Below are 27,708 nucleotides of genomic sequence, written 5' to 3' on the forward strand. Positions count from 1 at the left end.
CAGTGGAGGCATCGCCACGGCTGAACCAGATGCATGCCCACAGTGTGTTTCTGGCTCAGAGCCTGTCAGGAAATTCATGTCTGGGAAGAAACTAAGTGTTCTGATGATGGCTGTGGTCAGTAGATCTACCAGCAATTTGTACCTTTTTTTGTTTCAGATTTTAAGGCAGAAACTCAATCTCAGCAGCTAATTTCATCCTACTTCCTTCAGAAACATTCTCCGATTCAGTTGAGTACGCAAGAAAATGTGTGTGAACATTCACTCCTGTCCTCCCCACATACATATATAGAGATACAATAAGAAACATACATACATATATACCCTAGGTTGTCAATGTATGCTGCTGAAATGCCTGAAAGGTTACTTTTCACTTAAAAATAAAATTTGATGAATTATTCTGCAAGTATGGATTTGGCCCTAGCAAATTTTTATAAATATAGTTTGAGAGGACAGCAACAAAGGTTTTAACTAGAAGCTGTCTTGAGGGTTTTCCTGATAGATTTTGTTAGTATGTATGTTATTTAAAACAGGCATATCCTTATGGATTATAAAAACAGAAATGGCCGGGCGCGGTGGCTCAAGCCTGTAATCCCAGCACTTTGGGAGGCCGAGACGGGCGGATCACGAGGTCAGGAGATCGAGACCATCCTGGCTAACACTGAAACCCCGTCTCTACTAAAAAATACAAAAAACTAGCCGGGCGAAGTGGCGGGCGCCTGTAGTCCCAGCTACTCGGGAGGCTGAGGCAGGAGAATGGCGTAAACCCGGGAGGCAGAGCTTGCAGTGAGCTGAGATCCGGCCACTGCACTCCAGCCCGGGCGACAGAGCAAGACTCCGTCTCAAAAAAAAAAAAAAAAAAAAAAAAAAAAAAAGAAATGTATATATTTGTTAATACATATTCACAGCTTATGCTGGAATGGCTCACAGGAGAAGTCATGGTTCATGCAGAGAATAAACATTACTCAAGTAAATAAAAATAAGATTTAGGTCCATAAAGGCTGAGAACTTACAGTCAGTAATCAGCTCATTTGGTTTCTCTTTGTAGGGCAATCAAAAACATGAAAGGTGGTGATGTAAACACACACAGACATACAATTACACGAATTACATGGAAAGAATATAAATTAACCAATAAAGCAATGTGGAGTTAAGGTGCAAAAATACAATCTTCATCCATTTTCTCTATTCCTGTGTTTTCAAGCATCACAACATGTTAAATGTTGTGGGTGGCAACACCGACCAGACAGGTCTGAATGTTTGTAGATTTGCTAAGTGTTGAAAGTTAAAGCCAGATCCTTTGAGATCTATGATCACACATTTTGGTAGAAACTGCAGATTTACAGAGATGACTACTGAGCAGTAGGTAGTAAATGGAGCCAAGAAGTACACTCTTGCCCATCCATCTTCCATGGGAATCAGAATATTGGCTTCAATCACTGACTCATCTTTATATAACCTTCACCCTGAAAAACAAAAGTTACGAATGTAAGAATGCTTTAAAAGTCAATAAAGTTTAATTAATCTGTTTTAAGATGCACAAAATTTTATTTTCAGTTTAGTATCTTCAGTAAGGTTAATTTTAAAAAACACAGACTAAAAAAACGCTGATTTGGCTTTTTTCCATTAATTTAATTTAGATGAAGGCAAATGTTTTGTTTTTCTAATTTTTAAACATTTCAGTAGCTTTTGGGGTAGAAGCGGTTTTTGGTTATGGGCGAAGTATATAGTGTCAGTCCGAGATTTTAGTGCAGTTGTCAACCTACATGAAGACAAATGTTATCTCATCTAATAAAAGTTATCAAAAAGCCAATTTCTTCAATTTTGTAAAAAATATTTAAAACATAAAAAATTTGTTCTGGCCAGGTGTGGTGGCTTACACCTGTAATCCTAGCACTTTGGGAGGCCGAGGCAGGTGAATTACCTGAGGTCAGGAGTTCAAGACCAGCCTGGCCAACATGGTGAAACCCCGTCTCTACTAAAAATACAAAAAATTAGCTGGGTGCAGTGGCATGTACCTGTAACCCCAGCTAATCGGGAGGCTGAGGCAGGAGAATTGCTTGAACCCAGGAGGCAGAGGTTTCAGTAAGCCGAGATTGTGCCACTGCACTCCAGCCTGGGTGACAGAGCGAGACTTTGTCTCAAAAAAAAAAAAAAAAAAGTTGTTCTGTGCTCCCAGAGGTTGACCTAAAAAAAAAAAAAAAAAATTAATAAAAAAAAAAAAAGGATTGCAACATTTCCTTATAGCTATTTAAAGTGCTCCCAGAAGGCCGGGCGCGGTGGCTCAAGCCTGTAATCCCAGCACTTTGGGAGGCCGAGACGGGCGGATCACGAGGTCAGGAGATCGAGACCATCCTGGCTAATACGGTGAAACCCCGTCTCTACTAAAAAATACAAAAAACTAGCCAGGCGACGAGGCGGACGCCTGTAGTCCCAGCTACTCGGGAGGCTGAGACAGGAGAATGGCGTGAACCCGGGAGGCGGAGCTTGCAGTGAGCTGAGAGCTGGCCACTGCACTCCAGCCTGGGCGGCAGAGCCAGACTCCATCTCAAAAAAAAAAAAAAAAAAGTGCTCCCAGAGTAATCACAATAATGAAGAAATCAACATAGGACATATTCATTTTAACAGCTGTTTTTTTTTTTTTTTTCTTAGACGGAGTCTCGCTTTGTCTCCCAGGCTGTAGTGCAATGGCCGGATCTCAGCTCACTGCAAGCTCCGCCTCCCGGGTTTATGCCATTCTCCTGCCTCAGCCTCCTGAATATCTGGGACTACAGGTGCCCGCCACCTCGCCCAGCTAGTTTTTTGTATTTTTTAGTAGAGACGGGGTTTCACCATGTTAGCCAGGATGGTCTCGATCTCCTGACCTCGTGATCCGCCCATCTCGGCCTCCCAAAGTGCTGGGATTACAGGCTTGAGCCACCGCACCCGGCCAACATATTCATTTTAAAGTCTCCAGTTTCTTCAACAAATGTTGCTTGGACAACTAGATACTCATATGCAACACATGGATTCCCACCTTACACCATATAGAAAAATTAATTCACAATGGATCAACCACCCAAATAAAAAGAGTAAAAACCATAAAATTCTTAGAAAACATGAGGCAGGTAAATCTTCATAAGTGTGGATTTGGCAATGGAGTCTTATTAGATATGACACCAAAAGCATGAGTAACAAAAGAACAAAAATCGATACATTGGACTTCATCAAAATTAAAATATTTTGTGCATCAAAGAACACTATCAACAAAGTGAAAAGAAGCCTAGAGAAGGGGAGAAAATATCTGCAAATCATGTAAAAGGTTTTGTAACCACAGTAAAGAACTGTTACCACTCAATGACAAAACCTAATTAAAGAGTAGCAAGGGACTTGGACATTTCTCCAAAGAATACATACAAATGGCCAACAAGCACATGAAAATATGTTCAACATTATTAGACATTAGGGAAATGCGAATAAAACACAATGAGATATCACTCCATACTCATTAGGATGGCTATAGTTTTAAAAAATGGAAAATAAGTATTGATGAGATGTGGACAAATTGGAACAGACATACATTGCTGGTGGGAATGTAAAATGTTTCAGGTACTATGGAAAACAGTTTGACTATTCCTCAAAAATTAAACATAGAATTGCAATATGGCCCAGTGATTTGACTTCTAGTTGTATATACAAATGAATTCAAAACAGGTATGCAAACAAATACTGTACACACATGTTCACAGCAGTACTATTCACAATATCTGAGAAGTAAAAACGTATGTCCATCAATGGATAAACAACTGTATATATATGATTATCTGACCATAAACAGGAATTAAATACTGATGATACATGCTACAATGTGGATGAACCTTGAAAACATTATACTAGGTGACAGAAGCCAGACACAAAAAGTCACATACTGTATAGACTCCATGTATATCAAATATTAATATATAGAATAGGTAAATCCACAGAGACAGAAAGCAGATTCATGGTTGTCAGGGCTTGGCGGAAGAGGGCAATGGGAATTAACTGCTTAATGGGTTCAGGATTTTCTTTTGAGGTGATCAAATGTTTTATAACTAGATAGACGTGATGGTTGCACAACATTGTGAATGTACTAAATGGCTCTCAATTTTTATGTTAAGTGAATTTTACTTCAATTAAAAACAATCCTTACAGTGATGGGCTACTGCACTAGGGAGCCTGGACTAGGTGAGGACAGGTTCTACCATTAAAGCTGTGTGACCTTGGGCACCTTACCCAGCCTTTCTGCTATTTTTTTCATCTATAAAATAAGTATAATTCCTTAACACAATCATTGTAGGGAATATTTAAGATAAACATAAATGAAAGTACTTTGTAAACTGTAAATCGAAATACAAATAAAGGTAGTATTATTAACAAAAAGCTAGATTAGTGCCACTCCCATTTATGGACTAAGTCTATTAATAATAAAATTTTGATAAATTTATCAGTTGCTCTTTATAGACTCCATGTAAAATGCATTTTAATATTTAGAATCTGATGCCATTTCTTTTTTTCTTCTTTCTCGCTCTGTTGCCCAGGCTGGAATACAATGGCATGATCTTAGCTTACTGCAACCTCCACTTTCCAGGTTAAAGCAATTCTTGTGCCTCAGACTCCTGAGTAGCTGGGATTACAGACACACACCACCACGCTTACGTTTTGTATTTTTAATAGAAACGGGGTTTCACCATGCTGGCCAGGGTGGTCTCAAACTCCTGGCCTCAAGTGATCTGCCCGCCTCTGCTTCCCAAAGTGCTGGGACTACAGGCATAAGCCACCACACCTGGCCAGAATCCAATGCCATTTCACCTGCTTATTAGTGTATTAAAAATGGCTCAACATTTTATTTAAAGACATACTAAGAAAAGTGGTCAACAGAAACCCTACCTTGAGATACCTCTTTTTTCCCCCCTTTTGAGACAGGGTCTCATGATCATGGCTCACCACAGCCTCAACCTCCCTGGGCTCAGGTGATCCTCCCACCTCAGCCTCTCGAATACCTGGGATTACAGGTGTGCACCACCATGCCCAGCAAATTTTTGTATTTTTTTGTAGAGATGGCATTTTGCCATGTTGCCCCAGCTGGTCTTGAACTCCTGGGCTCAAGTGATCTGCCCACCTCAGCCTCCCAAAGTGCTAGGATTATAAGCATGAGCTACTGCGTGCAGCCGAGATATCCTCTTAAATATAAACTCTCCCATTGATTGCACTTACAGGAATTGCTATTAGCGTCTGTCTTCCCAGCCTTGGTATGCCTGCTTGAGTTCTGCTGAGATTTGTTCTGCTCTTCTCCAGTGAGTAAGGCCTTTATTTCAGAAGGGATTTTTCCTTGGTCCATTGCCATGCACCACTGCTTGTACTGAAATATGTAAAACATATTTAAATAAACCTTTACTCGTCAGAGTTCAGGAACCACTGGTAGAAATCCTAGACATAAGAACTCCCATGGCTAGAGGTCATGTTCGCTGCTGGGAAACCCATTTTCCATGGTATTACCTATTTATAAACTGAAGACATGTATGAGATCTGCCATCTTTCAGAAGAGGTGGAAAAACAGCTGCTGAATCGTCTTTGATGTATCGGAGTGTTGCTCAGATTTAAAAGGCCCCTGTGGTTAATAGGACATCTCCCCACAGTGTGCCACTAGTTAGAATTCATCTTTTATAGACATATATACTTGTCACAGTATTATTTCTACTCCCAAAATAAAGAAATAAATGTCAGTAATTTCCTTTCTCTCTTTAACAAGTAATCATTAAACGTCTACTATCTACCAGAGTGCATGCTAGGGACTTTGGGGGTATACAAAAACAAAGCTGACCAAAGATTCTGCCCTCAAGTGGCTTACACTGCAGAAAGTAAGAAATAATTGATAACATGTCACATATTCAACACATCAAAAAAATCTACTGAATAGTATATATCTGGACAATATACACAACACTGTTCATGTCCCTCTCTTTATGTTCCAACCTTGTTGTCTTACTTTCTAAAAACCTGTGGATGCCTGTCCCAGTTGTGTAATGATCACGGTAATATCATCTCTCTCTTCTGTCACTTCCTTCCTCAGCTCACAATAATGGAGTTTCAATTCTGTTTTATCTACTCTCTTTCACATTTTTACAGCCACTGTCCAACATCTGAATGGATGAGTGAATAAAACATGTAAAATAAATAAAGTCACTTGGCCAGGTGCGGTGGCTCACGCCTGTAATCCCAGCACTTTGGGAGGCCAAGGCAGGTGGATCATGAGGTCAGGAGATCGAGACCATCCTGGCTAACACAGTGAAACCCCGTCTCTACTAAAAATACAAAAAAAATGAGCTGGGCGTGGTGGCAGGGGCCTATAGTCCCAGCTGCTTGGGAGGCTGATGCAGGAGAATGACGTGAACCTGGGAGGCGGAGCTTGCGGTGAGCCGAGATTGCGCCACTGCACTCCAGGCTGGGCAACAGAGTGAGACTCTGTCTCAAAAAAGCAAACGATAAAATTTAAAAAAATAATAATAAAGTCACTTAAACACGAATGGTATGCCATGCACAGTTATACATTGTTATATTGCTTTGTCCACTTAGCAATATATTGTGAGTATCTTTCTACATCAGTAAATAGATGTGCACTGTGATTTTTACTGGCTACGAAGTAGTCCAATATATGAATGTAGTAACATTTATTTAACCAGTCCTTTATTGTTGTCCATCTGGGTTATTTTCCATTTTCTTCTCTCATAAACAGTCCCTCAGTGTGACAGTCATGTACACTCTGCTCCCACCAGCAGTGTATGAAGATGCCTATTTGCCCCCATCCTGGCTAACAGGTTAATATTCTCTCCCATGTTTGCCAACTGCACAGGTGATAACTGGTATCTTCCTATTTTAATGTATTATTTATTTAACTGTTAAGGTGATTTTTTCATGTGTTTATTGACGATTTCTTACCATTTCCAGTTCCTCTCTGAGGGCACATATAGCTCTTTCTCGACTGGATACCAACTCTTCCAAATACTGATATCTCAGCTTTTTTCGGGCTCGGCATTCTCTTGCACTCTGGCGGCTCCTCTCAAGTTTTGCTTTCAAGTCAATTTTGGCTGGCTTCCGACCACGTTTACCGGGCTTCTTTACTTTGCCTCCAACCACCTTCAGCAAGCGAGAGAAGAAATAATTTTTCCCTTAGTTCTGTGTACAGAAAAGTGACTATGGCTGCATATTAGCAAAGAGAACATTTACAAACAAAACTTGAGTGAAACCTATGGAACTAAGAAAGCATAATCCCATCAAATGCCTTCTGGGTCTTTGCCTCATAATTTATTTTCTGACACTTTTGAAACCATGAATGTGAAAGAAGAAATAATGTACATTTTTATTATTTATTTGATAATGAAGTTTAAATAGCTCACCAGTAAACTTTATAAACCATATGGAGATGGATAATAAAAAACTAAAAAAATCTAGTTCATGAATTTTTTTTTTTCCAGACAGGGTCTCACTCTGTCGCTCAGCCTAGAGTTCAGTGGCACAATCGCAGCTAACTGCAGCCTCGACCTCCAGGGCTCAGGTGATCCTCCCACCTCAGCCTCCCCGGTCGCTATAACTATAGGCGTAAGCCACCATGCCCAGCTAATTTTTGTATTTTTGTTGTTGTTTTTAGAGATGGGGTTTCACCCATGTTGCCCAGGCTGGTCTCCAACTCCTGGGCTTAAGTAATCTATTTGCTTTGGCCTCCCAAAGTGCTAGGAGTAAGCCATGGTCCAGGCACCCTTTTTTTTTTTTTTCTGAGACAGGTTCTCGCTCACTCTGTTACCCAGGCTGGAGCACAGTGGCACCATCATAGCTCACTGCAGTCTTGAATTCCTGAGCACAAGTGATCTTCTGCCTCAGCCTCCCTAGTAGCTGGGTCTACAGATGAGCGTCACTATGCCTGGCTAATTTTTAAAAAATAATAAATTGTTTTGTAGAGCTGGGGTCTTGCTGTGTTGACCAGGCTGCTCTAAAACTCCTGGCCTCAAGCGATCCTCCTGCCTCAGCCTCTCAAAGTGCTGGGATTACAGGTGTGAGCCACTGTGCCTAGACTCATTGAAAAGTTTTTATTGCCTTGAGAAAATAATTCCAACAAAATACATTTAAAGAACTCAACATTCGAAACTGTAAGTTCATTATGATCTCAACATTATAAAACAATACATAGAAGAAAGGACGTTAACAAGGTCAATGAAGACTTCTCTGATAGGTGTAATTATAAATAGCTTTTCCTCACCTATATTTTTATGATTTTCAAATTAGATAATAAAGTATAAAATATGTGTATAAAATTGTATATATATAAATAAATATGTATCCTAAGGAATTTAGCTATAAATTCCCTCAACTTTGTTGAGCCCAAAGGAACACACAGGCAGTCTCAACTGTCTCAGTAGATTTCTACCTGCTCCCACTGATGTCATAAAGCAACCTCTCAATATTAGGTGACTGGCAAAGTAATTTAATCTTCTTTGTTGTTTAGCTTTGAAACCTTCCCCAGTTTTTATGCAAGATGTAACTATGTGGTAAAGATGATGACTTATTAAACACTTAACCTGAACTTACACATCAAGTAAGTGTTCTTCAATGCAGTCACATTGAAAGGGGGTACATTTCATCAACTAAGTGTTCTTCAATGCAGTCACCTTGAAAGGGGGTATATTTTTTCCAATAATGCCACAATTCAAATATTTTTTGGAAAGTAGTATTGGAGCCAGTTTTTATAAGTTTTATAAGGCATAACACAATATGTTAGAGCTATACACTATTCTTTAAATTCCCAATCTGATTATCCACTTTATTTATCTGACAAGGTTCTGAATGACTGACGTCTAGCTCTTTCCGAAAATCGCCCTCAAAGAATAAAAATTTTACACATTTAGTGTCCTGACAGGAATATTGCTAAGGCTTTAAAGGCAATTCTAAAAGAGAAGATGCAAAAATCAAACACTGGCAAATTATTAGAATAAATGTAGATGCCTTCCCAGGTAGCAAAACTCAAAGGGTCAATATCTGTTTGGATACAAAAACTCAGATTTGTTTGAAATACTATTAGTGGCCGGGCGCGGTGGCTCACGCCTGTAATCCCAGCACTTTGGGAGGCCGAGACGGGCGGATCACGAGGTCAGGAGATCGAGACCATCCTGGCTAACGCTGTGAAACCCCCTCTCTACTAAAAATACAAAAAATTAGCCGGGCGCGGTGGCAGGCGTCTGTAGTCTGAGCTACACCGGAGGCTGAGGCAGGAGAATGGCGTGAACCCGGGGGGCGGAGCCTGCAGTGAGTGGAGATCCGGCCACTGCACTCTAGCTTGGGCGACAGAGCAAGACTCTGTCTCAAAATGAGTCTTGAACGCCTGAGCTCAAGCAATCCGCCCTCCTTGGCCTCCCAAAGTGCTGGGATTACAGGCATGAGCCGCTGGGCCCGGCCAAGCTGGGTCTTTTTTTTTTTAAAGAAGAAAGGTTTCAAATCAGTAATATTATCTTCCACCTTAAGAAACTAGCAACAGCAGAGCAAATTAAACATAAAGCAAGCAGACAGAATGTAATAATAAATAGTAGGCAGAGCGGAATAAAATAGAGAATGGAAATAAAACAGAGAAAAATCAATGAAACCAAAAGATGGTTCCTCAAAAGGATCAACAAAATTTACCAACCTTTAGCTAGACTGACCATTAGAGAAAGAGAAAACTCAAAAATACTAAAATGAGGACCGAAAGACACACCATTACCAACATTACAGAAATAAAAGGGATACAAAGGATACTAGGAAAAACTGCATGCCAAAAAACTAGATAACCTAGATGAAATGGACAAATTCCTAGAAAGACACAAAGTAGCAAAACAGACTCAAGAAGAAATAGAAAATTTGAATTAGACCTATAGCAAATAACAAGATAGAATTAGTAATAAAAAATTTTCTTTGATTAGTAATCAAAGAAAAGCCCAGGTTCACATGACTTCACTGATGAATTCTACCAAATATTTAAATAATCAACACTCACAAACTCTTCCAAAAAGTGGAATAGGAGAAAGCTTATTCCATGAGGCCAATATGTGCTTGAAACCAAAACCAAACAAAGATATCAGAAGAAAACTACAGACTAGTATGGTCTTGTGAATTTATATGCAAAAAATCCTCGATAAAATACTAGTAGGTTGAATCTAGCAACATATAAAGAAGATTATACACCATGACTAAAAGGGATTTATCTCAAGAATAAAGGTTGGTTTGACATCTGAAAAATCAATTACTATAATACACTGTATCAATAGGAAAAAAAGGACAAAACTTGCATGTTCATCTCAATAGACAAAAAAAAGAAAAGAACTTGACAGAAATTCAACACCTTCACATGATAAAAACACTCAATAATCTAGAAATAGGAGGGAATTTCCCCAATTTGATTATGGATATCTACAAAAAGCCCACAGCTAACATCTTACTAATGGTGGAACACTGAATGCTTTCCCCCAGAGATCATGAATAAGGCAACAATCTTGTCTTCTCTCAAGTCAGTGTCACTTCTATTCAACACTGTACTACCGAGAAAAAGAAACAGCATTCAGGGAAAGGAAAGGAAAGGAAAAAGTAAAACTATGTCCTTGAAGATGACATGATTTTATATATAGAAAATCTAATCCAAAAGAATTCTTGCCCCACTGAAAAGACCTTTTAGAGCTACTACATGAGTAGAGCAAGGGTCCAGGATACATGATCACTATACAAAAATCAGTTGTGTTTCTACACACTATCAATGAACAATCTGAAAATGAAATTTAAAAAATGCCTCCACTTATAGTGGCCTAAAAAGAATACAATATTTAGGAATCAATTTAGCATAAAGCATGTAAAATCTGTGCACTAAAAACCACAAAACATCATTAAAAGAAATTAAACATCCGATAAATGGAAAGGCAGCCCATGTTAGTGGGCTGGAAGATTTATTATTATTAAGAAAGCAATACTCTTCAAATTGATCTACAGTTTCAACAAAATTCCTATCAAAATCTCAGCTACCCTTTTGTTGAAATTGGCAGGCTAGTCCTAAAATTCATACGGAAATATGAGGGACCCAGAATAACCAAAACAATCTTTTTTTTTTTTTTTCTTTGAGACGGAGTCTCGCTCTGTCGCCCAGGCTGGAGTGCAGTGGCCGGATCTCGGCTCACTGCAAGCTCCGTGTCCCGGTTTTATGCCATTCTCCTGCCTCAGCCTCCCGAGTAGCTGGGACTACAGGTGCCCGCCACCTCGCCCGGCTAGTTTTTTGTATTTTTTAGTAGAGGAGGGGTTTCACCGTGTTAGCCAGGATGGTCCCGATCTCCTGACCTCGTGATCCGCCTGTCTCAGCCTCCCAAAGTGCTGGGATTACAGGCTTGAGCCACCGCATCCGGCCCAACCAAAACAATCTTGAAAAAGACATAAACTGGAGGGCTCACACTTTCTGATTTCAGAATTTATTAGAAAGCTACAGTAATCAAGACTGCAATAATTGGCACAAGGACAGACATACAGACCAATGGAAAAACATAGAGAATCCAGAAATAAATCCTTACATTTATGGTCAATTGATTTTTGACAAGGTGCCAAAGCAATTCAGTGGGGAAAGAACAGTCTCTTCAATAAAGGGTGCTGGGACAGGTGGATAGCCACTTGCAAAATAATTAAGTTGGGTCCCTACCTTGTACCATATACAAAAATTAAAAATTGAACAAGCCAAGTGCAGTGGTTCACACCTGTAATCCCAGCACTTTGGGAGGCCAGGGCAGGAGGATCTTTTGAGCCCAGGAGGTCAAGACTGCAGTGAAGCTGGGTTTGTGCCACTGCACTCCAGCCTAGATGACAGGGTGAGAACCTGTCTCAAATTTTAAAAAAATAGAACAAAGGCCTAAATATAAGAGATAAAACTATAAAACTCTTAGAGGAAAACAGAGGATTTACTCCTTATGACCTGGATTAGGCAATGGCTTCTTAGATATGATAAGCACAAGCTATCAAACTGTATTTCAAGGATAATCAAGGTAAAAAGACAACCCACAGAATGGGAGAAAACATTTGTAAATCATAAATATGATAAGGGACTTGTATCTCAAATACATAAAGAACTCTTACAACTCAATAATAAAAAGACAATCCAATTTTAAAAAGGGGCAAGGATTTGAATACACATTTCTCCAAAGAAGATGTACAAATGCCAATAAGCAAATGAAAAAATACTCAACATCATTAGTCATTAAGGAAATGTGAATCAAAACCACAAAATACATCACTTTACACCCACTAGGATGTTTACATAATCAAAAAGATAGCCAATGCCAGGCGTGGTGGCTTACACTTGTAATCCCAGTACTTTGGGAGGCTGAGGTGGGCGGATCACAATGTCAAGAGATTGAGACTATCCTGGCCAACATGGTGAAACCCCACCTCTACTAAAAATAAAAAACAATTAGCTGGGCATGGTGGCACACACCTGTAGGCCCAGCTACTTGGGAGGCTGAGGCAGGAGAATCACTTGAACCTGGGAGGCAGAGGTTGCAGTGAGCTGAGATCATGCCACTGCACTCCAGCCTGGGTGACAAGAGCGAGACTTTGTCTCAAAAAAAAATTTAAAAATACAATTATACAAACAATTTGGTTCTTTGTTGTTTTCACTTCATACATCTTGTTTACTCTAATGTCAGGATATTCTTTTTAATGACTGCATGGTACTCCATTGTAAGGATGTAACGTAATTTATTTAACCATCCCCTTATTAATGGTCATTTAAGTTGTTTGCAGTCCTTTGCTCTTATAGACCATGCCCAGCTAATTTTTGTATTTTTCTTAGTAAAGACAGGGTTTCACCATGTTGGCCAGCCTGGTCTCAAAATCCTGACCTCAGGTGATCCGCCCATTTCAGCCTCCCAAAGTGCTGGGATTACAGACATGAGCCAACACGCCTGACTGGTTTTGGTTTTTGTAGAATGTTTACATCTTTGCTCATCTTTGCAGGTGGATCATTTGAGGTCAGGAGTTCAAGACCAGCCTGACCAACTTGGTGAAACCCCGTCTCTACTAAAAAACACACAAAAAATTAGCCGGGCATGGTAGCATAGTCCCAGCAACTCAGGAGGCTGAGGCAGGAGAATCACTTGAACCCGGGAGTCAGAGGTTGCAGTGAGCCGAGATTGCACCACTGCACTACACCCTGGCAACAAAGTGACAATCTGTATCAAAAAAAAAAAAAAAGACAACCAATAACAAGTACTGGTGCAGATGTGGAGAAACATTGCTGGTGGGAATGTAAAATGGTGCAGCCACATTGGAAAACATTCTGGCAGCGCCTCAAAAAGTTAAACATAAAGTTTATAATCTAGCAATTCCAGTCCTAGGTATATTCCAAAAAGAAATGAAAACATATGTCCACATTAGAACTTGTATATCAATGTTCACAGCACCATTATTCATGATACCTAAAAACCAGAAACAACCCAAATGTCCATCAACTGATGACTAAATAACAAAATGAAGTATATCCATACAATGGAACATTATTCAGCTATAAAATGGAATGAAGTACAGACACATGGCACAACACTGATAGCCTTGAAAACATTATGCTAGGTGAAAGAAGACAAATACAAAAGGCCACATATTGTATTATTCCAAATCCACAGAGACTTAAAGTAGATTAATGGTTGCTTAGGGCTGAGAAGGGAAGAAAAAAATAGGGAGTGCCTGTTAATGGCCTCAGAGTTTCTTTTTTTCTTTTTAAATTAACAGACTTTGTATTTTACAGCTGTTTAGGTTTACAGGAAAATTAAGCTGAAAGTACAGCAAGTTCCCATACTATCCCCTTCTCCACTTTCACAGTTTCACCTATCACTAACATCTTTCGCCGGGCACGGTGGCTCACGCCTGTAATCCTAGCACTTTGGGAGGCCGAGGCAGGTGGATCACGAAGTCAGGAGTTCAAGACCAGCCTGGCCAAGATGGTGAAACCCCGTCTCTACTAAAAATACAAAAACAGCCAGGCGTGGTGGTGGGCTCCTGTAATCCCAGCTATTCTGGAGGCTGAGGCAGAGAACTGCTTGAACCCAGGAGGCAGAGGTTGCAGTGAGCCAAGATCGCACCACTGCACTCCAGCCTGGGCAACAGAGTGAGACTCCGTCTCAAAAAAAACAAAAAACAAAAAACAACTTTCATTAGTGTGGTACATTTATTACAATTGATGAACTAATATTGATTTATTATTAGTAACTGAAGTCCACAGTTTACATTAGGGTTCACTCTTGGTGTGGTATATTCTATGTATTTTGATAAGCAGTATCATACAGAATAGTCTCACTGCCCTGAAAATCCCCTGTGCTCCATCTATTCCTCCTCCTTCCTCTGTCTCCTGAAACCCTGACAATCACTGAACTTTTTACTATCTCTATAGTTTTGCCTTTTCCAAAATGGCTCCTTTCACTTAGCAACATGCATTTAAGGCTCCTCCATGACTTCTTGTGGCTTGATAGCTTGTTCCTTTTTCTTTTTCTTTATTTTTTTTTTTTCCTAAGAAACAGGGCCTCGCTATGTTGCCCAGGCTGGTCTCAGACTCTTGTTTTCAAGCTATCTTCCTGCCTCAGCCTCCCAAGTAGCTGGAACTACAGGTGCACCTAGCAACTCATTTGTTTTTACTGCTAAATAGTATTCCACTACAGGGATGTACCACAGTTTGTTATAAGAGTCTCTTCTTGGAGTGATGGAACTGTTCTGGAATTAGATAGTGATGATCATTGCACAACTCTGTGAATATACTACAAATCACAGGATGAACAAATTAAAAGGTGAATTTTATGGTTTGTGAATTACCTTTCAATAAAGCTATTATTTTTTTAAAAAGACATGGTTGCCTAGTGAACCTGAAAAAGCAAAAAGAATAGCTGAAAGGGAAGAATCAAGGTAGCACAGATACAGAAGCTTATGAGGAGAATGAGTATTCTGGAGGGGAGGGGTCAAGCATAAGGTTCTAACTCAAGAGTTTTAAGGTTGAGAATTAAGATAAAACTGGATTTAATCATTGCTGATAATTCTAAAATTAACCATTACAGCAAAAGACAAAATAGAAACCAGTCTGCAAAGGCCTGAGGAAATTATGGATGGCCTAGGCTTCACAGTCAACAAGTTTAACTTCCACAGAAAGAAAATTCTAGACAGAAAAGGGTGGGTCCCCGACAAAACCCATCCTCAAGCCAAAAAGCCTGAGATGACGGTCCAAAATGAGAACTTACATCCCTGTTTTCCCACTGAAATGTTGCCTTTTCCTAAGCCACCCATGGCCCTGCCCCACCCCATCCTGTGCCTATAAAACCCCCAAACTCGGCCGGTAGACGAGACTACAACTGGATGTCAGAGAGAAGCAGCTTGATTTCAGAGGAATGGCTTGATGGCGTAACTTCAGAGAAGAGTCTGGCTGGAGACAGCTGGACTTCAAGGGAAGATTACTTACCAGTCCCATCCCCTTTTCAGTTCCCCCTCCTGCTGAGAACCACTTTCATCAGCAATAAAATCCCCTGCATTCACCATCCTTCAATTCATTTGTGTGACCTCATTTTACCTGGACGATGGGAGCCACAAGTGTAGAAACAAAAGGCTGTCACGCTGGCCCTTTGCCCTTGCTGGTGGAGGGCAGTTGCCTCACAAGAAAAGGCAAAGGGTCCACTGAGCTATTAACAGTTGAGCCATCCACGGATGGCAGAGCTCAAAGAGCACTGTAACACTCCCTCTGGGGCTTCGGAAGTCTCAGGCACCCCTACCTGGATGCTGTCTTTGGGTCTGCATAAAGTTCACTCCTGCCAGCACCAAAGCAGCTGGCCGATTCCAGTGCTCATTCACTCCAGTTCCCTCACTCGTTTGCTCACATGCTCCCTACTGCAAGGAGCTGAGAGTGGTGGGCTGAGTATATGAGGCACCCCTGTAGTGAGTCCTGCGAAAGGGTCCAGGAAATATCCTGCTTCACTGACACCCCAACACCAGTCAGGGCACTACTCACAGGTTGTTACAATAGGTGCCCAGTGCATCTCCCCACCATCTCCCCTTTTCCACCCCACTTCCCTAGTCAATCCATTTTGCAAAGAGCTGCCAGATTAACCTTTCTTTCCATAACTTTAGGGTGTTTTTCTTCACTGTAAAAAAGTAATACCTGATCATTATAGAAACAATAAATTTTCTCTAATGGCCCCTGGCCATGTCACCCTCAAGTTCAAGAAGAGACCTCTGGCTCAGCACTACTTACTAAGTCACCATATCCATTATACTCATTTCTTGGGGCTGCTATAACAAATTACCACAAATGTGGTGGCTTAAACCCAGAAATTTATTCTCTGGCTCTGGAAGTCCAGCCTGGAGCAGTCTGGTGGAGCTGCATTCCCTCTGCAGTCCATGGGGGAGAATCCACTCTTCGCCTCTCCAGCTTCTGGTGGCTGCCAGCATTCCTTGACTTGTGGCCACATCACTCCAATCTGCCTCAGTGGTCACACTGCTTCCTCATCTGTCCATCAAAGCTCCCTCTGCCTCAGTCTTAAAAGGACACTTGTCACTGGATTTAGGGCCCATCTAGATAATGGAGGATAAGCTCCTCCTCTCAAAATCCTTAATCACATATTTTGCCATCCAAGGTAATATTCACTGTTTTACCACATAAGGTGATAACCACAGGTTCCAGGGATTCAGACATAGACATATCTTTTTAGGGGCCACCATTCAGCCCACGGCATCCAGGATTCCTGCACAAAGCCAGTTCTCTAGCAGGCACCCTCTGTATCAACGCAAGCCAGTCTCCCTAGAGATCACCAGCCTGAACCCCATCCCCTGCATTTCTAACTATACCTACATTTCTATTTTCCCTCTATACTCCCACCATCCAAAAGGGCAAATCTTGTTTTATTTTGTTAAGATCAGCTCTAGCCCTCCTTCTCTGAAGCTCTCACTGACCACCACCCTCAATCCATAAGTCATTTTTCTTCAAAGTCCTGGAACACAGAGTTAATATCACACTGAATTTATATGCTTTGTTATATTGTTTTTTTAGTGGACTCACACATTTTTCTATCTCCCCAAGTAGTCTGAGCTCCTCAAGCACAGAAGCTATGTTTTCTACTCTTTTGCAATCCCACAGTGTCCAGCACAGAGCCAGGCATTTAAGAGACATTTATTAAAAGATTGATAATTTAATGAATAAATGAAAAAAGAAAAATCAGCGATATTTTGAAAGTGCTTCAAATTGATACTACTACCACCACCAACTTTAAAGCTGTTAAAAGGAAATGCTCCCTCTCAGGGATGTGAAATCTGAAAACCAATTAAGAACTCTTCTTTTATCACCCTTTTTACACGTATTTACATCCTGATGCTCTAATTAAGGCAACTACTAAAAGTTTCAAGTTGTTAAAGTTAAGAGAACTACTGTATCTAGATGAAGAAGTACCAGCAGCCTCAGCCAAAAAGGAAAACAGGAGGGCTTGTTTTGCCTTTCTCTTAAAAACATAAAGAGAAAAGTTGTCTCCCACAGATTAAAGAAAAATAAGATAAATATGAATGTGGCTAGCCACTGCTCTTTACCACTTTAAAGAAAAAACAAAACAAGCAGTGGCATTTTCATTTGATGTTAAGGCTCCCATAACTTCCTTCACAGCTGTGGGTTAGGCTTCTTCTCTTTTTTTATTTGCCAGATCTACAGAAAGCAGCAAAGTCTACTCACATCTTCCTGCTGTTACCTTTCTGCCAGTTTTTCTTTTTTCTTTTTTTTTTTTTTTTTTTTTTTTTGAGGCGGAGTCTCGCTCTGTCACCCGGACTGGAGTGCAGTGGCCAGATCTCGGCTCACTGCAAGCTCCGCCTCCCGGGTTTACGCCATTCTCCTGCCTCAGCCTCCCGAGTAGCTGGGACTACAGGCGCCCGCCACCTCGCCCGGCTCGTTTTTGTATTTTTTTTTTTTTTAGTAGAGACGGGGTTTCACTGTGTTAGCCAGGATGGTCTCTATCTCCTGACCTCGTGATCCGCCCGTCTCGGCCTCCCAAAGTGCTGGGATTACAGGCTTGAGCCACCGCGCCCGGCCTCTGCCAGTTTTTCTAGTCGACAGGAGAAAGATCAAGTAGGTATCTCTAGCCTGAGAGTTAACTTCTGCCTCTCCTCTCCCAACCCCTATCCCTTCCCCCATCCCCTGCAACTGGTAAGTCCTCTTTTTAAAAGTCTCTCCACTCTTAGACGGCACAACAGCCCTGTCTTCTGGTTCTCTTACGTCACTGACCTCTCTTTTCAGTTTATTTTGCTGAGTCCTATTCTTCAGGAATCTTCTGATCACTTTAGAGTTTTCCAGGGCTCTCTTTAGCTCTCTATTCTCTCCACTCTTTATCCTTTCGGAATTTTAAGCACGCTGCATCAGCTGCAACTTACATTGTAAAGTCTCTAATATGGTCTTCAGGCCTTTCTTCTGCACAATCTAACCAGACCAATGAACTCAAAAAAGACCAAGATTTATTGAACTCAGTATGTATTAAGTTCTTTTGGTATGGGATCACATATACACTACATTTAATTCTCACAATAACTCAATAAAGTCCTTGTTAACACACCCAATCTGTATCTGAAGAAAGTAATATCTGAAGAGATTAAATAATCTGTCCAAAATCACAACAGTTTGAAAGGGTGAAAATGAGATTTGAACTCAAGTCATACGCTCAAACCCATGTTCTTTCATAATTGGACCATCTGCCTCTGGTCTTGTCCCAGTTTCTACATTCTCACCCTAATCTGTTCTCCATATAGGCATTGGCATTTTTCTTCAAAAACACAAATCTGATTTTGTCACTTCTGCTTTAAAACCGTTCAATGGCTCCCCAACATCTGTGGCCTTGGTTTTCAAACCTCATTACACATAAGAGCCACTCAACTGGGAAGCCACTCACAAAATTCCCAGACCCTATCCCGAAAGAATCTGATTCACCAGGTCTCTTCCACTCTGAAAAATACTGACCCAAATTTCTCAGCCTTGTTTACCAGGTATATTGTAATCTGGTCCCTGCTTATCTTTCATCCTCATCTCTGACCACACCTCTACTTGTGCTTTATGCTGTAGTTCAGGGTTAATAAATTACCGCCCTGCTGGCAACCCAAATACAGCCTACTGCCAGTTTTTTTTTTCTTTTTTTTGAGACAGAGTTTTGCTCTTGTTGCCCAGGCTAGAGTGCAATGGTGCGATCTCTGCTCACTGCAGCCTCCGCCTTCCGGGTTCAAGCAATTCTCCTGCCTCAGCCTCCCGAGTGGCTGGGATTACAGGTATGCACCACCACGCCCAGCTAATTTTGCATTTTTAGTAGAGACGGGGGTTTCTCCATGTTGGTCAGGCTGGTCTCGAACTCCTGACCTCTGGTGAACTGCCCGCCTTGGCCTCCCAAAATGCTGGCTCACGCCTGTACATGAGTCACTGTGCCTGGCCCAGTTTTTGAAAATAAAGTTTTACTGGAACACAGCCATGCCCATTCATTATATTCTGCTTATGGTTGCTTTCATAATACAATGGCAGGGTGGAATAATTCCAACAGAGACCATATAGTGTGCACGGCCCTTTACAGAAAGTCTGTCGATCCTTCTCCAGCTGTACCAAAATACTTACTCTACTGTGCAAGATGCTTTAGTACACGATATTCCATCTTTCCTGTTTTGGAGGGGACTCCGGTTCTTTAAAGATTCATTCCGGACCGGGCGCGGTGGCTCAAGCCTGTAATCCCAGCACTTTGGGAGGCCGAGACGGGCGGATCACGAGGTCAGGAGATCGAGACCATCCTGGCTAACACGGTGAAACCTCGTCTCTACTAAAAATACAAAAACTAGCCAGGCGAGGTGGCGGGCGCCTGTAGTCCCAGCTACTCGGGAGGCTGAGGCAGGAGAATGGCGTAAATCCGGGAGGTGGAGCTTGCAGTGAGCTGAGATCTGGCCACTGCACTCCAGCCCGGGTGACAGAGCGAGACTCCGCCTCAAAAAAAAAAAAAAAAAAGATTCATTCCTACTCTGTAAACCCATGTCTGACATACCTCGACAGTTTAGCATCCACTCTTAGTGCCCCAAAAGAACTTTGCCTCTATTGCCTTCATTTTCTACCTCACCATATCGTAATTACGTTTCTATTTGTCTGCCTCACCCAATAAAATATTCCCTGAGAACAGTTACAAACTCTTAATCACCTTTGCAACTCCAATGCCTAGCACAATGCCTCATACATATTAGGTGTCCAACAAATGTTGGATGAATTAATAAATAAACTTTCCTGAAAATCTTAGAGGACAAAACATTCTGAATAAGGTTATTTAAACTTAGATTAAATTTAGATTAAGGTTATTTAAACTTAGATTTCAACTGGTTTCTGTGGTATTTAAATTACTCCTTGGTTTCTGAATTATCTGTAGAGGTACTCAAGTTGAAATGTGCATGTAACCTAGACAAGAAAGAAAGGTGGCCGGGCATGGTGGCTCACGTCTGTAATCTCAGCACTTTGGGAGGACAAGATGGGCAGATTGCTTGAGCCTGGGAGTTTGAAACCAGCCTGGACAACACAGGCTGTCTCTACAAAAAATATTTTTAAATTAATCAAGAGTGGTGGCAGGCGCCTGTGGTCCCAGCTATTCCAGAGGCTGAAGTGGGAGAATCGATTGAGCCAGGGAGGTGGAGGCTGCGGTGAACCATGATTGCACCACTGTGCCCAGTCCAGGCGACAGAGTGACACTGTTTCAAAAAAAAAAAGAAAAGAAAAGACAGCAAGCACATAAGCACATTAATGTCTACTGTCAGAGATTTAACAGATGACATGGCTCTTTTGTCTTGGCCTTCTAGAAAGTGTTGATGTAAGATGACAGGAAAAGCAGAATATGTCTGGGCTATAAGGCACGGCCCAAGGAAGGTAGCTCCAACTGCAGCAGAGGATGGTTAAGGAGCCAAAGAATATATGTGAGAATGTCAAAGAGATTTTTTTGCCAAATTAAAAATTTTTTTGAGAACCAGCACTACTCAGAACTGGAAAGAATCAGAAGACTTTGGCAGAGGAAGGGGGTTAAAGGGGTAAGGAAAGTGCAAGAAACCTCATTTCCAGATAATCACGTAGAACACAAGGTGGAAAAGAAGTGTGGAGGGAAATGACAGCCCATCTTGGCATGCTGCAGCCATCAGCCAGCCCACTCCTGCATCAGTCCCTCAACTGGATCTTGATACCTTAGGATACTTCAATTTATTCATGTGTTCATTCAATAAACATAAAGTCCAACATAAAATTAAAAAATGAGAACTTTCAATCTATGATCAAAGCCTCTGAAAATAACACATTTCTATTTTCTAACTGAATGTAGCCGGTCAAGGGAGAACAAACTTTCTTTTTTTTCTTTTTTGAGACAGAGTCTAGCTCCATTGCCCAGGCTGGAGTGCAGTGGCACAATCTCGGCTCACAGCAACCTCCATCTCCTGGGCTTATGCAATTCTCGTGCCTCAGCCTCCCTCCTGAGTAGCTGGGATTATAGCTGCATATCACCACACCTGGATAATTTTTGTATTTTTTGAAGAGATGGGGTTTCGCCATGTTGCCCATGCTGATCTTGAACTCCTGAACTCAATCCACCCACCTCAGTCTCTCAAAGTGCTGGAATTACAGGCATGAGCCACCACACCTGGCAAAGGAAAAGAGATTTTCATAAAAACAAGTACTTTTTCCTAGTGGTAACCATGGAGGTGGCCTCAGGAAACTACCTTTCTCACACTGTCTAACAGTTAATGACAGAGCTTAAGTTCATTTTATGTCCCACCCCACTGCCCCTGTCCCATCTGGGGCACAGTCTGGAGCAAAAGGTAGTATAGGTGCTACAAATCTTATACAACAGCATATACTTAGGAATTACTAAAATGAGCATCTCAGGGACCTACTGCACTGTGGAAAGGCCCAAGGAATCACTGTTGGGTAATATAATAATGGTAACGTGTTTTGAGAGCCTACTATGTTTTAGAGTCTGTACTAGAGCTTTAAATGTATCATCCCTAATCCTCACCAAAACCTCACCTATTGGCCACATTTAACAGATAAGGAAATGGAAGCTCAAAAAAGTAAATAAATTAGCCAAGATTTTTTCCTTCCCAACTAGCCTAGTAGGAGATCTACTCAGTTAGCAATTGAGCTCTGCTACTTAACACTTTCCTAAACCCCACTTTGAGATGCCCAATCTATCTCTTGCTTTATTTCTCTCATTTGCCATGGTAAATACGTGCTGGCTGGTTTGCTCAGCTGGAGCACACTGATTAATAAAGCCCGAGTACATCAGGGCAATCTCTTTCACGTCACCCTGATCCAATTCAATTTAATCTCTATTAATGAGTACTTGATGCTGTATTAGGCACACTGCTAGAAACTTGGGAGGCAAAGCTGTTCCCCATTCAAATGTATCCTGCTCTCACTCCAGCCGGCTAGATGGCGGAGTGTGGAGAACTCTCAGCAGATTCATTTATCACCACTGGTAAAAACAACTCAGAATACAAAATCTTTATAAAGGGAGGTCCTCACATCATCATCCTCATGTTTCCTGACCTACTCAGTCAAATACTACCTCTCTATAACTGCTGTTCCTGCCTACTCTGTCCTCTTCCTGTTGCACTGGTCTTGCTGTCAGCCAGTTTGTCATCCTTTATGCTCTCACTGGCACAGCCACCATTCTTCCAAACCCCAATCCTCATCTTCCCTTACACTGAGGAAAATGGAACCAGAGACTGTGACTCATACAGAATGTGAGGGAAAAGTATGTTTTGTGTGTATGTCTGTATATACTAGGAGGACAGTACAATTTTGTGGGATTATAACTAGGGCACAGAAAAGGCAGGGCTGGGAGCTGCCAAAGCCTTACATAAGGACAGTTTCACACTGCCTGACTGTTGAAGGAGAGTCTAGTATTGTACATGACATGTAAATATTACTCATCTACAACTACAACACGCATTCGAAGTGCAAGTAGAGTACTCCAGAGGCACTCTCCATCCAGAGACATTTAAAATGAATTTTCTTTTTGATACTCACTAAGGTTTTTAAAGCTGCTGGTTTCTAAGTACTTATAAAAACAATGAATTAATAAAGAGTGAGAATCAAATTCATTGTGCTTACCTGTGTATCCTTTAGGAAGTAATTCACAGATAGCTTACCCTCAAATTTTAACTTCACTCTTTTAGGCTAAACAATGACATTTTGAACCTTCCTTCACCCCACCAGTTTTAGAAATAACCTTTATGTGATCTTATAGCTAAGTAAAATAGCCCAGAATCCTATGTATTTTTCTTGGACTTATTTGAAATTACTGAAGACTTTCAGTAAGCTGTTAAATGTTGCAAAGGTCTGAAAAGGAAAAAACTGAAAACCAGAAAGAATATATTTTGAATCTCAAGTTAGGAAAAATAAAGAACAATATGTTCTTCTACCATCCTTAAACACCCATAACATTAGTATTATTTTCTGGACAAGAGAATGGACACAGCATTAAGATTTAATTTTAAAATTAACACTGAAAGATCTAGCTAGCAAAGATTTTTATGAAATATTATTTCTGCCTTTTGGCTGGAACTGCCATCTTCCAGTAATTCATCAAAATGATTAACACAAAGGGAAAGAGAAAAGGCACCAACAGATGTTCTCCAGGCCTTTTAGAACACATGGAGTTGTTCCTTTGGCCACATACATGGAAACCTACAAGAAAGGTGATATTGCAGCTGGGCTCAGGGCTCACACCTGTAATCCCAGTACTTTGGGAGGCCGACACGGTCAGATCACGAGGTCAGGAGATCAAGACCATCCTGGCCAACATAGTGAAGCCCCAGCTCTACCAAAAATACAAAAATTAGCTGGGCATGGTGGTACATGCCTGTAATCCCAGCTACTCAGCAGGCTGAGGCAGGAGAATTGCTCGAAACAGGGAGTCAGAGGTTGCAGTGAGCCGAGATTGCACCACTGCACTCCAGCCTGGTGACAGAGCGAGACTCCATCTCCAAGAAAAAAAAAAAAAAAAAGGGTGATATTGTAGACATCAATGGAATGGGGACTGTTTAAAAAGGAATGCCCTACACAGATCACCTGAGGTCAGAAGTTCCAGACCAGCCTGGCCAACATGATGAAATCCCGTTTCTGCTAAAACATGCAAAAAGTTGGCCAGGCGCAATGGCTCACACCTGTAATCTCAGCACTTTGGGAGACCAAGGTGGGTGGATCACTTGAGGCCAGGAGTTCGAGACCAGCCTGGCCAACATGGCAAAACCCTGTCTCTAATAAAAATACAAAAATTAATCAGTTGTGGTGGCATGCACCTGTAATCCCAGCTACTCAGAAGGCTGAGGCAGGAGAATCACTTGAACCCTGGAGGCAGAGTTTACAGTAAACCAAGATTGTACTACTGCATCAAGCCTGGGCAACAGAGCAAGACCCTGTCTCAAAAAAAAAAATTAGCCGGGCATGGTGGCCCATGCCTGTAGTCACACCTACTAGTGAGGCTGGGGTAGGAGAATAGCTTGAACCCAGGAGGCAGAGATTGCAGTGAGCTGAGATCATGCCACTGCACTCCAGCCTGGGAACAGAGACTCCATCTCAAAAAAAAAAAAAAAAAAAAAAAAAAGGAATGCCCTACAAATCTTACTATGGCAAAACTGGAAGGGTCTACAATGTTACCCAGCATTCTGTTGGCACTGTTGTAAACAAAAAAAGAAAAGATTCTTGCCAAGAGAATTAATGTGTCTATTGAGCATATTAAGTACTCTTAAGAACTGACAGCTTCCAGAAACGTGTGAAGGAAAATGATCAGAAAAAGAAGCCAGTGAGACCCTCATCTCTGCAAAAAATTAGCTGGGCGTGGATGTGAATTCCTGTAGTCCCAGTCACTTGGGAGGCTGAGGTGGAGGACTGCTTTGAACCCAGGAGTTCAAGGCTGCAGTGAGCTGTGATCACAGCAATGCACTCCAGCCTGGGCAACAGTGCAAAACCCTATTTCAAAGAAAAAAAAAGTAAACTAAAAAAGAAAGGTACCTGAGTTCAACTGAAGCACCAGTCTGCTCCACCAGTGGAAAAGAGCCTGAGCTACTGGAACTTATTCCCTATGAATTCATGGCATAATAGAGGTAAAAAAGACGAAAGATATACAAACATTTCTCTTCACTGAGTAGAAGTGTGATGTCCTGGCCGGGCGCGGTGGCTTATACCTGTATTCCTAGCACTTCGGGAGGCCAAGGTGGGTGGATCACCTGAGGTCACTCAGGAGTTTGAGACCAGCCTTACCAATATGGTGAAACCCTGTCTCTACTAAAAAAAAAAATTTAGCCGGGTGTGGTGGCACACGCCTGCAGTCCCAGCTACTCAGGAGGCCGAGACAGGAGAATTGCTTGAACCCAGGAGGCGGAGGATGCAGTAAGCCGAGAGCGTGTCACTGCACTCCAGCCTGGGCAACAGAGCGAGACTCCGTCTCAAAAAAAAAAAAAAAAAAAAAAAAAAAAAAAGAGGTGTGATGTCCCTCCTCAAAGAAATAAAGAAAAAAAAAATTACTTGCTGATTTTTCTGGAAAACTTTCAGAACACTCCCCTTCTGTCTTGGAAATACGACTTCCCCACTATCATACTCCACGAATGTTACTATGGCAAATCTGAAAGAGTCTATAATGTTATCCCGCATTCTGTTGGCACTGTTGTAAACAAACAAGGGCAAGATTCTTGTCAAGGGAATTAATGTGTGTACTGAGCATACTAAGCACGCTAAGAGCCGATAGCTTCCTGAAACGTGCCCCATTTCTGTCTTGGAAATACCACTTCCTATTAAGAGGGGTTTACTACTTCACAAGCAATCCGTTCCTCTAGCTGAGTCCCAATTCGAGAGTACTGCACTGGGTTTTCCCTTCCATCTGTCACTTCCTCACAGCCTTCTACATGAAGAGGAAGAGAAAACAAGAAAGAAAGAATAAAACAAGGAACACAGAGAAGTTGGAAATTTTTTTAATCTCTCTGAGGATATGTGAAACAAAAACTGCAGCAGCAGCAAAAAAAGACACCCAAAGGACAAGCTATCATAAAGAGTATGCCAGAGACTGTGAAACAGAAGACGCTGAGAAGCACAAAGGATGGCTTTTACTTTAAAAACTGGCAAATTTTAGAAGTCTGATTCCTTAAAATAAAAAAGTCCAATTCCAAAACAACCTGAAACATCAATCAGCAAATCCCTGAGCATCCCTATCTTCAGGAAAAAAAACTAAACAACACTAATGTGGGTAGATGTAAAGACAGAAAGGCGGCCAGGCGCGGTGGCTCACGCCTGTAATCCCAGCACTTTGGGAGGCCGAGGCGGGCGGATCACCTGAGGTTGGGAGTTCAAGACCAGCCCGACCAACATGAAGAAACTCTGTCTCTACTAAAAATACAAAATTAGCCGGGCGTGGTGGTGCATGCCTGTAATCCCAGCTACTCGGGAGGCTGAGGCAGGAGAATCACTTGAGCCCGGGAGGCAGAAGAAAAGCTTGAGCCCCGGAGGCGGAGGTTGTGTTGGGCCGAGATCGCGCCATTTCACTCCAGCCTGGGCAACCAGAGCGAAACTCCGTCTCAATAAATAAAGACAGAAAGGCTATACATAAACTGTTTGGATTAACCAACAATGAACGTTATCTATTATCTTAAAATCACAAAGTAAGTGATTTGGACAGGGAAACTGGATGGTGATGGGATACTAAGGTTAACAAGAGAAAAATCACTATTTTTTAGAGAAGGCTTTCTAAAGGAGGTTAAACTCCAGACTGGCCAAATAGCAACAGTTTAGCAGTGTTCCAACCAACCGCAGGAAAATAGCTCAGAGGGGGAGTGAACTGATTATATGAATGGTGCATTGAGTAAGGGAGCCTGAGAGAAGAAAGGGGAATCGTCAAGGGGAATAAGGCTGGTTCAGAGTGCACTAAAGTGTCCAAACTGGAGAGAGGGTAGGAGGCAGCAAAAGAGTGCAAGAAGAAAAAGTACAGTAGTTTCTTCACTTATCTCGACAGGCAAGCTAAGGACTAGGGGTTGCACTACCTGGAAAGCTAGCAAACAGGGTTGCCCTGGGAGTGAAAAATTTCCAGAGGAGAGGGCCCTTCCTGGAAAAAAGCAGCCCGGTGTTCCCTCATTTCCTGGCTGGGTACCATCGGGCAGTGACTGGAGAGGCGCAGGTATGTTTTAGGCAGGTGTCTCTTGGGTGTTGGCGTGGACTACATAGCAGAGGTTCAGCCGCGGGACTAGCATTGAGCGACAAGCAGGCGGCGGCGCGTGCAAACCACAAGACTTACCTTACTGTCATCCATCTCGGCAGACACGCTGGCCTGGCCGGGCACTCCCTCCCGGAGCCCTCCCCCGGCTCAGCCGGCCTGGCCCGGCCCCCGCCCCGAGGAAGAAGGGGATATGGTTCTGGCTGCCTCCTCCTCTCGCCTAACAGTTCGCTTCCCTGATGCCACAGTCACGGGGACGAGGGACCAGTTCAGGAATGGCAGAGCGGACCCTGGAGGCGGCCCCAAACGCCTCCCTTCGCCGCCGCCACCTCCTCCTCCCCCTCCATGACAGTCTCTGGGTGTTTACAGACGCTCTGGAGAGCCGCCGAGACCGGAGAGTGGGCGGGAGCGCCACACGCGGAATGGCCCTTTCGGCTGCCGT

General features: G+C 42.0%; 1 protein-coding gene across 1 annotated transcript; it reads right to left on the reverse strand.

The window, feature by feature from the left end:
- Positions 1-865: 865 nt before the first annotated feature.
- On the reverse strand, positions 866-27,708 carry CREBL2 (cAMP responsive element binding protein like 2). Its single transcript, XM_033222831.1, has 4 exons — positions 27,348-27,708; positions 6,952-7,149; positions 5,230-5,374; positions 866-1,463 (listed from the first exon to the last, which is right to left on the reverse strand). The coding sequence occupies exons 1-4, from the start codon at positions 27,360-27,362 to the stop codon at positions 1,459-1,461; spliced, it is 363 nt and encodes a 120-aa protein (XP_033078722.1). The 5' UTR covers positions 27,363-27,708; the 3' UTR covers positions 866-1,458.

The sequence above is a fragment of the Trachypithecus francoisi genome, unplaced genomic scaffold, assembly GCF_009764315.1.
Source record: "Trachypithecus francoisi isolate TF-2019V2 unplaced genomic scaffold, Tfra_2.0 Lachesis_group11, whole genome shotgun sequence".
NCBI lineage: Eukaryota > Metazoa > Chordata > Mammalia > Primates > Cercopithecidae > Trachypithecus > Trachypithecus francoisi.

Excerpts from the sequence above, each read along its gene's own strand:
- CREBL2 (XM_033222831.1), bottom strand. Across the intron at positions 5,375-6,951 it reads TCAGAGAGGAACTGGAAATG|TACAAGCAGTGGTGCATGGC; the intron begins GTAAGAAATCGT and ends TACATATTTCAG.